Raw genomic sequence first — 13518 nt, 5'->3', positions numbered from 1 at the left:
TAATGCTGCTAAAGGCCCAAACACTGCCTTAACTGTCCTCACTGCTTTCAGGTTGATAAACTCAGGCTTTCATGAATTTAACAGGTGGTCAGAGGTGTCTTTATGGGAGGGAGAAAGGGGCTTGTGCCCCGAGGCACCAGCGTCCGAGTGTGGGGGAGGGAGGGGATAACGGGAACCACATGGCCGCCTGATTCAAAGAAGTCAATGACCATTTTTTGCAAACATACCAGGATGCTTTCTGGTGCACAGCTGAAGCTCTAAACCTGTTCACAAGTGTTATGTTCTGATCAATTGATCATGTAAAGCTTTCTGTGTTCACTGTTCTGCACACAGTGGGCTAGATTCTCAAACCTTTATTTGTACAACTGTGAAAATGTGCACATTCAGACTCCCTTTTTTCGCTCCCTTTGCTCAATTGCACAAATAAGGGCAAATGTGCATCCCAAAATCTTAAATGAGATGCGCTTTGAAATGCGCAAAAATGAAAGACTAGGAACAGAGGAAGGCCCAATGCACAATAGGCTAATTTCGGAACATTTTATGCATTTTCTTTGAGTGGAATACAAGAGGTCTGAGCCACTGGTCCCACTTAGAACAAAGGATAGACATGTATTTTCATTTTTTACCACATTTCACAGTGGCAGGCTCTTTAAGAGCCTGTCACTCTGAAATATTCTTCAGTCACGCACGTGGTGCTGGGAGTCTGTAGCTGGTCGGATAGCACAGCCAGTAGAGCGCTCGCTTTGACATCTGTGCAGGGCCTTCTGAGGTAGGTTCGAATCGCGGCAAGGCCAAACTCAGCCTTTCATCCTTCCAAGGTCGACACACCGTGGGTAATAAGCAGCGCTCAGATTCCTGAAGTTTTGTAGCGCTTTATAAATGCTAAATTATTATTATTGTAGTATATTAGTGTCTGGAGCACTACTGTACTTAAGGGGGCTGAGCAGTGCATCGCTGGACTACTGTTAAGCCAGCCCTGAAATGTGCAGGTTAGCTTTGAGTATAAGGTGACCTGCGCATTCCTAAAATTAGGGCAAATGAAAAAAGTGCAACTTCTGCGTTTTTTACATTTGCACTCATTTTTGAGAATCTGGCCCAGTGTGTCAGTTCACTCTAGCATATTTCATGTAGCATGTTCACATTCCTGTGGGGGATATATTGATCACATACACTCCTGGAAGTTGAAATGCATATTGATACATTTGTTGTAAGAACAGAGATTTGTGTTCCTATGTCAGATCAAAGTACCGAATTCCAGCAAAGAAAACACAGCTTTCCTGTCTTTGAAGTTGATAAACGTGATTTTTATATATATATATTGGTGATAGTAACTCCTACAAAACAATCTACCTGGACCCGATAGTGCTAGCAATACAAAGTAACACAGCATACATGTGAGGAAGGTTTTGAGTTTAGTTCCCTCAAACACGTCAGTAAAAGCTGGTAGCCACCCCTAATAAACAGCATCAAGTGTTAGCCGGGTGATGTGATCAGGTAGTCATATTCAAAGCTGGTGAGCCAATGTGTTGAGGCTCATATCCTTATATTGGGTGATGTGTGTACTTTCCAAGTCAGTTCTACGCAACAGGGTAATATTTAAGTTCATGAAAGTCAAACATTCACTAATAATTGCACCTTGCTCTGTGAGAACTGGGAAGCAATGTGTCAAGTGCAGAAATTGCAGATTGCCTCAAGGTCCAGCTTCACCTCTTAACCAGTGTGTGAGGTCGTGGCAGCTCATTCAATCTTGTGGTGCCTAACCTGTCAAAATTGCCAATCTCTGCACATGTCTGAATTGTCAGCCTCTAAGAGTGTTTTTGTTCTCAGTGTATGCTCTTCAAAAACGTCTTTCTCATGGTTTACTTAGCTGTAGTGTTGCTTCGTGGGTAGTAATAGTGGCCTTGATGTATGGCACACCACAACGTCATGTGTTTCTTCTCTGGCTAATAGCAATAAAGCTTGAAAACCAAATCTTCCTTCTAATCTCAATCTATGTTGGCATACATACACCTTTCGGAAGCTTCTGATGTATATCCACTGCCCTATGCAATGGTATATATACATGTCTCATTGCTTCCAATCTGTCTCCATGCTTGAGCACGTTTACATGAACTCACATACTTTCACAATGAGTCCTCTGCACATGCTGGGGTGTGTGCACCTTTTTCATATTGCTACTGATCGACACTCTCCTCGGGGTTGCTATTTTTAAAACATGCCCGGTACCCATGGTAGTACACAGTGCCATCGTTGTGGACTGATAATGTTGCCCTTGAAATGCCACTTGGTTATTATTCTGATTTGAGCAAGTCTGAAGAGGGCATGGGGTCAGGAAGGGAGAACCTATGCATATTTTGATTGCTGCAGGCTGCATATCAAGGTATGGCTTGCGATCACATTGTGGTTGGGGGCCCGACTAGAGGATTCTGGATCCCTTCATTTCTTTGGTTCGGGGAGAGGTGAGGGCAGGGCCCAAAAGCATCTGTGCCCAGCGCCCCAACGTTCCTTAAGATGACCCTCCAGGTGGTATGGCACTGGAGCTGCAGGTTATATGCCTGCCCCGGGGCTGGTGTAACCCTTTGCCTTTATATCAGGGATCAGCAACCTTTTACTCTACAGATGTTATTGACTAAAGCTTCCAATGCCTTAGTCAGCCTAGCCAATGCTGAAGGATCATGGGAGTCATCTGGGGAGCAGCAGGTTGCAGACCCCTGCTTTTAGGTCCCCAGTGTACTCTGCACCTCAGTGTCTTCATCCTACACTTGCATTTTAGAAAGATGTATTGATCGCTTGCCCTGTGAGAATGTGATCAATCCAGGAACTGGGATTGGTCTCTCATCCTACTGTGTTTGGAGCACCACCATGTTTGCCGGATTGTGTACATGGCTCAGAGACTGATGACTGGGGGTGCTAATGGCTTTACTCACCATAGCTGAAGCCTATATGGGCTGTTAGCTCTGCCACACAGGAGTTATTTGCCCCAAAAAAAGATTCTCTACTTTACCCAGAAGTCTTCTCTGACACAATAATTGGAGCATACAGTATAGTACTGTGAAACGTGTATGTTTTCTTCACTGAAATAGTGTTGCATGGTGTATGTAATAAAAAACAATATTGCTGAGAAAGTTCGCCATACTGGCATGGTAGAAAAGGTAATTATCCTCCAATGTGTTCTTTTCAGATCCACCAGCTGGGGGTGCTGCAAGACTGCAAGGCAAATCAAGGTAGGAGCAGTATGGGTGTCTCTATTCCTGGGCACACGCAGAGAGGATGGGGTCTGGACAGTACACTCTGCCAACACAAGGCCAGAAACAGCATCTCACAAACATGCCAATTCTAGTGTTTCGTTAGTGTCCATTGATATAATTCATGACCTTTCACCCATTAGAAATGTTCAAATCTACAGGGAAGAAAGCTGAAGAAACTATGGTGAAACCTCAGCTTGTAGCTGCAAAATGTCCAGTGTTTAACGCATTTTTAGAATACATGGACAAACACGTGAACGTTGGATACTAATCCGACTATGCACCTAGATGCATTGCATTCGCTATTATCACAGTTGGGCTATTTAATAAACTCCATTGTCAGGATACGTAACCAAATGCTCATAGTTTTATTTAGCTAACTCCCCAACATCGCATATTGCTTGTGCTTTGAAAGACTGCTGCAATGCCTGTGCCTTACTTCCGGCTGTCTTATAACTGGTTGGAGCACAAAGTTCTCCCGCTGAGTGGAATTGCGTGCAACTGGCAGTTGTTCCGAAATAGTTTAACGTATTGTTCTACCAAAATCACAAAGTCTATACATATATCACCCTTTATTACCAAATCTGCGAAGGCTACGCTGGTGCCATTATAGTGAGGAACGTGCTGCTTTCCCTCCGGGCGGACCATCCGAGAACCTCATAGCATTAAAATCCCGTGCCACTCCTCGTTTCCATGTGTGAGTGAGTGAGTGAGTGAGCGAGCATTTAGGCCAAACACTGACATTTCAAAACAGCGAGTGAGATTGAATAATTGCCACTTTAGAAAGCTTCAGACACCATTTTGAACTATTACATTTAAAAAGAAGGGAATCTTATATTAGTCTGTTTTCATTCCAACTTCACAGTCTTTGCAAAAGGGTATTTACCATGTACACTAAAGATTATTTCCAAAAAGTGTATTTTCCAGTGGTCTAAGTGTACGAAAAGAAGGAGTGGAACCATGTTCCCTGCTGCCCTGCCCCCGCTCCCCACAACCCCATTGCCACACCCCCTCCCACACGCAATCCAAACCCCCAAACAAACACACCTGCTGTTTAAGGGAATGTTCATGCAGTGCACTAAAGTGCAAGTCTAAACTTCTTCCTACACTTATATTTTAAAAGTAAACCATTCCGGAACGGTTTCTTTTAAAAAGAAAAGTATATGAACAGTAAAACTTTTTTTTTTAAAGTATAGGAACACTGCTTCCAACCGTTCTTGCCCACTTCGACCACTGGTATTTACAGGCCTCCAAATCCCACTGCAACCCCCAACTCCTCCTGCATGTCCCACTCCTCCTGAAATGCCAACTGCTCCACTCATCCATTCACAGCTCCTCTACTCCAATTTCCACACCCCACTGTAGCCTTTGTGGGTTTTTATAGTGGTGCCTTCCCTCCCGATGAGCTGGGTCGGTGTTAAGGGTCTACACCTAAGTGTACCGGAATAGCAGGCCCTTTTGGAGATAGGCATGGAACTGTGTCTCATAGGTTAGGCTTCACCCAGACCTCAAAATACCTGCCTGCTTTTGAAAATCAGAGAGTTTGAGTTTCAGCAAGATCGTACAGGTCAGACTAGGGGCTCCATAAGTGTTAACAGCCAGTCAAAGGGACCAAGAGAAACCTCATTCAACTGGGATCAGTACGAAGCAGGGTCAGGAAGGTAGGATCAACAACCATATACAAAGGGTGAAGACACCAAAAGAATTGTGGCACTTTTGAGGAACCGGCTGAGAGCAAGAACTAATGAACAACGAAGCAAGTGAGGTACAGGAGAGTCGAGAAGGCTGAGACTGTCGAAGTGTTGAGAATACTAATAGCCCCGAAAGACACATGAGGTTTGGGAGAGCTAAATGCGCTCAACGAGCTGAGAGGACCGACAATGCGAAGAGGCCAGAGAAAGCCAAGACATGTGAGAGTGCTGAACACTCTGAAACAAGTGAGAGAGCTGAAAGGTCAGCAGAGTGACAAATGGGATGTGTGACTGCATGCTGCTTGCTACAGGAAGGCGAACAAGCCAGAGGTTAAGAATGTTTGGTGCTGAACTACAGCAAAGCGAGCTATATCTTGGCGATTGAGTTGGAACATCATCTCCCTGAGAGTAACCTGAGAGCGATATCCCAGACAGACTGTGGGATCCTTTAATGCGGAGACTTTGAGACAATGTTAAGAGTGCCAAGAAACCGCCAGCTGCTATATCCCTCACACTATGGCTGGGAGTCGAGAGGTAAACGGCATGCTATAATCCTAAACATGTGTTTAAAGGAGAGAAACCAATCACATATCACGGAACTCGACTCACTGAGAGACTGGCACTGCCACAAGCCTGCCTAGCTAGCACTTTGTTTGGGGATGGGCTATAGCGCTGTGAAGGCGGTAAAAGGAATCTCCTCTTCTAGGCATGCTAGTCAAGGTGTGCTGTTAAGGCCTCTGGGCAAATAAGTGCACCCTATACATTATTGTTCACTTGATCGCTATTAGATAGGAAAAACTTGACACCCTATAATTTATTCTTTTCCGCAGCCTTTGAGTTAGATTCTCCAGTGAGTAGAACAGGGATCTAATTTCACCAAAATACCAGGGGTAGCATAAGTGACATCACACAACCCTTGACCTCAGATGCCATCACAGGAAGTGATGTCATTTGGCCCTACCCCAAGTGACCTAATGTGAAGTGATGGCACACAACCTTTCACCCCTTGACAAAACAGTAAGTGGCATCACATAGCTGGCTTGTTGTATCCATATGGGTAAGGTCCAGTGTCCAGGTTTTTTGTTGTAAGCTTGTTTTACTTGTGTTGGGAGTGTGTTAGTGAATAGGTTGGCAAGCCCAGTGGGCATGTATAATGTATGGTGGTGCGTAGGAGGGAGCAGGAGCGGGGTGGTCAGTACATTAGCAAATCTCTAAATTCTTCTATGTGGCTAATCTACACAATTCTATATAGTGATACACATGATTAATGTCATAGTCTAAATGTGACGTGTCCCTAATCTTCACAAATCGGTCTGGATGCGATGCAGGCTAATCTTCACAATCCTGTCCAGATGTGAAGCAAGCCAATATTCACACATCTGTCTGGATGCAACAATCTTCACAGTTCTGTGTAGATGCGACGCAGGCTAATCCTCACAGTTCCTCCCAGATGCGATGCGGACACTCCCCACCATTCCACCTAGATGTGCCGCAGGCCAATCCCCGCAACTCCGTCCAGATGCGAAGCAGGCCAATCCCCACCATTCCACCTAGATGTGCCACAGGCCAATCCCCACAACTCCTTCCAGATACAACACAGGCCAATCATTCCAAATCTGTCCAGATGTGACGCAGAGCAATCCCCACAGTTCTGTTCAGATGCGATGTAAGCCAATCCTCGCAGCTCTGTCTCGATGTGGCGCAGGCCAATCCCTGCCGTTCTGCCTAGATTTGAGGCAAGCTAACATTCACAACTCTGTTTCGATGAGACAGGTTAATCTTCACAATTCTTTATAGATGTGATGCAGGCTAATCTTCCCCGTTCTGTCTAGATGTGACACAGGCTAAACAGGCTAAACCGTAAACAGACAAGGCATCTAGAAGAGGCCTAAACCCCAAAGCACAGACATCCAGTGCCTACCAAGTGTCTGGCCAGAGACTGGAAACTGCAACTGACCAATACACGTCCAAACAGAAGACAATCCGAGGCTGTACCACTTGGACAATATGTGCAGGGATTTTCTTGTCAAAAGTGCACTTTGAATCATTGCACAGCAACCCACTTCCGCCAGTCACCCAGAGCCTGAATATCCCCTAACCATTTTCACCATGAACAACCCACCATCCACTGAGAGTTGCTAAGGGCCCTCCGTCAACAGCTTTAAATGTCTGGCACCCACTCCCGCCCTCCATCACTTTACACCTCCAATGCCTTGCTCCAACACCTTCGTGTTTACACAGTGCCACCCTCCAGCAACTTAAGTCTCCAGCATTCTCCAACCCAATCAACCTCAAGAAAACTAGCAATTTAAGTCTCCAGTACCCTCTTTCAACACCTTATCAGCGGGAGTTTCAATTACCCTCCTCAAACATTTTATATCAGCATTCAATTAATTTTAACTCTCTGACAACACATTACATCGCAAACACTGTCTTCCAACATCTGTTAGTCACTAGTACAACGTCTTAAGTCTCCAGTGCCAGCCTACGTAACACTGAGCCTCAAGCACACACCTGAAACTCAAAGATGTGTCAGTGGTTATGAATGATTTGAAACCTTCCAGCCATCACCTTTCTGTTTTGCTTATTTGGTAAGTAACCCACCGTTTTTTTGTTCGTTGGGAGATAGAGGGGACGGATGAGTTGCAGGTCACAGTAATTGCAGGGGTTTATTTTAAAATGTTAGCAGCAGCAGCAGCAGCTCCATGACATCACCCCTAGAAAAGGCCAATTTTATTATTTTCTTTGGTCCGTTATATGTTGCTTAATGGCAGCCTCCTCCAGCTTCTAAGCACTGAAACAGGAACTGAACCCATGTTGCACTGCATCCTCTTGTTCCCAAAGCAAGTGCTATCCTTCCAATATATTTTTTTTTGCTTGAGGAAGCAACAGATGGTTTACTTCAAAGGCAGAGGGTGACTTCTTGTAAATTAATTATCTCACCTTGCATCTATCTACATTGTGCCTGTGATGCAGTTCTGGCAGATTTGGGTCGGGTCACACAGTGCCCAGGCAGGATTGGTAGCAGAAGCCACTGGGGCACACCCCTCATCACAGGCCCAGTGGCCCGCTGGATCTGCAAAGCAGACGAGAAACACTGATGAGATTTGCATTCATGCTGTGTTGTTACTGAGTACTGCAGCCTGCTCCTACCCATTCCCAGCTAACTAGACCAAGCCCCCATTCCCTTCCTGTTGCTACAATACTGGGTGTGAGCTGCACAGGCAGCCTCGCCTCTGAACGCAACCATTCAGGCATTCTTCCCTAATGGACTGCCAACCTGTTAGTGCAGGCGGTTTCATGGGCTTTCCTGCATCCCTGTTAATTCTCCAGCTAACAAGATGTAGATTCCCGGTGAAAAAAGCTGTGGCTTGTTTAGCTGTATTTACAACCACCTTTTTCGGGTGCACCACAGATATTTGCTCTTGGCACTGCCTCTTTGTCCAATGGCCCATGGGTTGCATGGACAGGTCAAGGGGTAGCAGAGGGCGAGCCACGGGTAGCGTGTGCTACCCGTGGCACGTCCGTGAAGTTGAACATCCTTTTCTCTCAAATCATGCCCTTCGTAAGTATACACCATTAGCCCGATCCTAAAAGGAATGCATTCTGTTTGTACCCCATTTCATTTATCATGTATTCTAGTTGTTGCCACACATAACAGGTGCAAATATCGCATATCTTCCTCACAGCTGACGCTGTGGATAACAATTTCATCTAAAGAGGCCATGGTGAAATGACAAAAAGTAATCAAGAAGTGAGACATAGATCAGTGTAAAGTCACTGGGACACCAAGAAGGCCAATAGGTATTGTAAGGGTGCAGAAGGAGGAGACTGACACACAGGTGGCATGGTTGTTGTCATAAACTTTTATTATACCATAAATAAAGAGAAAACCTACCTCTCCCTAACTCTAAAGAGGATTTCCCTACCTCAACTAAAATACCAAGTATTCGGTCAGGATGTCGGTGTGAATCAAGAACCTACTGTCCTATGTCAAAAACCTACTTCTCCAGCATTGGATCGTTCATAGATTCACATGCTGTGAATATTCCCTGTCAGGCTGGGAATCCTTGGTAACATAAAGCAGTTTAAATTTAAACTGAAACTTTCAGTCACTTTTGTGCTCTGTGATAGTCATTTTGGGTCATACAGCTCACAGCTCACAGCCAATAGGAACACCTCACTTACCTCCTCCCCTGTAGGCCATCTTCAGATTGTTTACCACACATTAGTGAACATCTGTGAAGACCTGCTCTCCAATCTTGATTCTAATATCCCATCTGTCCTCATCCTACTTGATCTTTCTTCTGCCTTTGACACGGTCAACCATGTCATCCTGCGCAATTGCCTCTGTGATAATCTGGGTATCACTGATCAGGCCCTGGCCTGGTTGACCTCCTTCCTCTCCATCTGACCCCCCCAGGTCCAACTTGGGTCCTTCCTTTCCTCTATCTCACTTTCTACCTGTCGTGTCTTCCATGGGTCTAACCTCTCTCCCTGCCTCTTCAATCAATATCTGGCACCGCTCGCCCACTGCATTGCTGCTCTCTGCTCAAACTTTTAATGCTATGTGGATGACACACAACTTGTTTTCAGGCTCCCCTCTACCACCTCTTCTCCGTCTCTCATCTCCGAATGTCTGTCTGCAATCCAGGAGTGGTGCGCCGCCAACAACCTCTGCCTTAACGCCAGTAATACAGAGTTCCTCCTGGTCGTCACAACTGCACCCTCCTTTCCTGTTACTCTTCAGCCGGCCATCCTTGGCCCTCTCCCTGCTCCAACTTGCGAGGTTAAGAACCTCTGGATCATCTTTGACTCCATGCTTTCCTTTTCTCCTCACATCTCTGAAGTCTCAAAAAAGTCTAACTACCAACTGCACCTCCTCAGAGGTATTCTTCCTTTCCTCTCCTTCCCCCAGAAGCTCACTGTCTCCAGAGCTCTGGTTCTCTCTAGGTTGGACTATTGCAACAGCCTCTTTCTAAGTCGGCCTGCAACCACCCTCTGTCCTCTGCAGCTCATCCAGAACAGAACTGCGAGACTTGTCCTTGGCCTCAAGCCCTGGGATCATATCTCTCCAGCCCTGAAATCTCTTCATTGGCTCGCATTGGCTGCAAGGATCAAATTCAAGACCCTTTGCATTGTCTACAAGGCTTTCTGAGGCCTGGGTCCACAATCATGTCAGTGCTAGGGAGTTAATGTCATAGGGAGTGGAAGCTATGCATCTACTGGCTCCAACATCATGTCTCTCGTGGCGGGTAATGGTGCCTAGCGGAGTCGAAGAAGAGCCATGATGCGCACCCTGGTGGCTAAGAGCTAGAATATCAAAGATGAGGAATCCATGGGCGATACATCCATCAGAAAGAACATTAGCGAGAGGTAAGACATTTGTTCTTTTCCACTGTCTCCTTCCTCCCTCCACTCTCTTACAACACCCATACCCCGCATAGACAGAAGGCTGCGTTTGTAGTACCAGGACTCTGCCACCTGGGTTGCAAAATCTGAATTGTGCTCTGCTGTGGCAATGCTGGAGGCTTAATGAAAGGTTTGGTCGCCGGATTTGAAAACATTTTCCCCAACTGCGTTAAGCTGTTATGGATCCATGGACTGAACTCTTAAAAGGGTTCCCCTATTTTGGATTTGTGTTCAGTCCGATGTCTGTTTCCACCAGTCGCTGCACCTGTGGTTATAACCTCAATAGTTTGGAGCTTGATCCGCCTCATGAGCGAACCTCTCACCAAAGGAAAGTGCATGCTAGCTTTCCTAACCTGAAAACAGTGGTGAATGCTAGTTGTTTGAGGGCAGCGGGACGCCACAGTTATGGACTGCCTTCCGGGTGTAGCTGCCTCCAGTGGTTAGTCATGGAAATGGTGCTGCTGGCAAATTCTGCTTGGTATAAGAGCCTCTGTGCAAGATTGATGCATTTTTTCACAACTGTTCCTTCTCGGGTTGCCGGAGCTTTGGCAGACGTTGATGCAATAATGGGTTTTGCGCAGCAAGAGGTTACCAGGGTATCACTAGTATTAGGGCTGTGTAGTAAAGGGATCAGTCAGAGAGAAATGGTTGGAACCACAGGGTAAAGATGGGCTGGGGAACCTTTGGGATTGTTAATTATGGTCCCCTTAATAACTGGGACCTGTGCAAGGAAAGAGAGGGAAAGAATCCTGATTTTGTTAGTCAATGGTGTTATCTTTATACGTTGATCGAGGGTGGGGAATGTGGCTTGGTAGGAAGACTCTGAGAATCCCAAACTTTCCTCTTGCGGGTAGCTGAGGGCACGGGTCTGAGGGCACCGGTGGGCCAGCTTTCCTTGCCCTCAGTGTCCTCTTTAGCTCTTGGGAATGGATTTGGACACTGACTCCACCACATCATGTGTTGGATGCCAGGAGGGAATTGCATTGGCTCCCCATCAGACACAACATCACCCACAAGATCCTGACTCTTTCCTACAAGTCCTGGACAGATATCGCCCCACTATATCTGAAATACCAGACGAAAGCTAACATACCGGGCCATCTCCTGCGTTCACAAGATAATCTGGGGATGGCTCAACCTAGGTCCAAGCTCGTCAGGTTTAGTGGAACACTCTTTGATGTCCAGGCTCCTCTTGCCTGGAACGCATTAGCAGTCTCCATCAGAGCAGCAAGCTCCATCAATCTCTTTAAAAAGCTTGTGAAGCGTCATCTCTTTGATCTGAGTCCTGGCTAATCAGTTTTGTTAGTGTGTTCTCCTCCCTTTGGCATGAAAACTAGTTCTGCAAAATCGTTTTTGAACCTGTAAACTGTCTTGTCTTGTTTGTCCTTGTCTTCATGTGCGCCCTGAGGCCTATGGGCATGTGGCGCATTATTAAAATTAAATAATAGTAATAATCTTGCTCTTTACAGCAGAGGCATAGATTATGCCTGTGGCCAAGACCACGCTGCCTCGTGCTCCACTTCCAAGCCTTTTAGGTGAAGAAACCCTATTCATTTGTTGCAGCCAATTGGCTGCTGTCCTTTGGTGATCATTGATGATGCCTCTGATTTCCTGATGTGCTGGGAAGTTGTCGATCTTGTATTTGGTTCGCTCATATCCTATTGGGCTGCATGATGTTGCATCTAGTTGATTGTGACACTAAATTATGTGCAAAATAAAGGGCAAACAGAGGCAATTATGAGAAGGAAATTCTGGTAACAGACACCCTGCGTCCAAACAATTCCAAAGCATCAAAAAAGATGCACGTTCTAAGAGCTCTTAACAAATAATGCAACTGACAATAATACAAACGCCAGGAATTACATTAGCCTCCAACTCACCTTTAACAAGTCATAGGGCCTCATTACGACTTTGGCGCTATTAGCGCCATGGCTGCCTCCAAAATCGTGTCCGGGTCCGGTATGGTGGAGTGGGGACCTACCAGGACATTCCGCCCTAGCTGGACTCGGTATGTCCCCATTCCAAATGCCATTCCCCATTCGATCCCCCATAGGGTTCAATAGGAATGGGGAAGGCGCTAAATACGGGCCTGGTAATGGCAGGCCCGTAATTAGTGCCCTGGTCCCCTAACGGGACCCGTAAGGGACGTGTTGTCCGACCACACATCCCTTGCTGTTCCCGCTAAGGGACCTCGGAATTGGGCGGTAAGGGATTACCGGCACCAGTCTCCTTACCGGTGCCCGGTATCCCCTACCGCCCACCTTGGAATGAAGCCCATTGTATTTGCTACCAGTTGTAACATTTACTTATTTTTGGGACTTCAGGTCAGTCCCTGTAGAAACTTTCCTTTGGGATGTATACCTAGGAAAATCTAAGTACAAAATTCAAAATAGCATCACCTATAGATACACAACATCGGTGGTTGTACTGGAAACCTATAGGCCTCTGCATTAAAAAAGTGGAGCATATTTGCAAATCACATTCCATGACTTTATCGCGTTAAAAACGAAATAGACAAGAAAGAATTCATGGGAATATATTTGGCACGTGGTGGCTTTAATGGGGATTGGCCCAGAAACACTGGTCAGTACTAACAGCAGCATCGTGCATTAAGTCATCAAAGTAGCCCGCATTTGCCCAAGGAAATGCTGATATTGACCAGCCATGATGCCACTTCTGGCATTCTCCTTCTACACAGGATAGTAGGCACAGGCCTTTACAGCTTCTGGCTGAACCCGCCGCGCCTTCCCAGAATGTATGTCTTTCGTGTCCCTGGTCTTTGCACACAGGTATTCCCCGAATGTCAGAGATGCTTGAATTCATTCACGCGGATAATGACTAATGAAGGTGAACAGCATATTTCAACCAACTGGAATGTGGGTAACCCTGGTCACTTTAAATAGGAATTCCTATTTGCGCTCAACCAACAGCGTGCCGACCATCACATTATTGAGACAAGTAGAGTTGCAATGCATCTCTTTGCTATTTAAGTGTGACTATAGCAATTTCCAGGGTGAACCACTGACCACATGTGAATGACACTGGATCGACCTTCGAGCCTTGTAGCACATTATATAGGCGAACGCACCCTACATAAATAAATGCAATCTAATACAATTTGACCATATGGTTTGTGTGTGGGTCTGAGCCTGGGATTTCCTGTGTAAACT

At 45.9% G+C, this 13518-nt stretch overlaps 1 protein-coding gene across 4 annotated transcripts in view; it reads left to right on the top strand.

Moving 5' to 3' along the window:
- The window catches only part of WDFY4 (WDFY family member 4), a 1820746-nt gene that overhangs the window by 1150842 nt on the left and 656386 nt on the right, over window positions 1-13518 (top strand). For all 4 annotated transcript variants that reach the window (XM_069611160.1, XM_069611162.1, XM_069611161.1 and 1 more), the window contains one exon: window positions 3182-3224. In XM_069611160.1, the coding sequence (XP_069467261.1) occupies window positions 3182-3224 (43 nt within the window). The remainder of the gene's footprint in view (window positions 1-3181; window positions 3225-13518) is intronic.

This window comes from Ambystoma mexicanum, chromosome 8 (assembly GCF_040938575.1).
Source record: "Ambystoma mexicanum isolate Mex_15411 chromosome 8, UKY_AmexF1_1, whole genome shotgun sequence".
Lineage (NCBI taxonomy): Eukaryota > Metazoa > Chordata > Amphibia > Caudata > Ambystomatidae > Ambystoma > Ambystoma mexicanum.
Note: the sequence above shows the minus strand (reverse complement) of the source record. Positions and strands in the feature narration are given on the sequence as shown.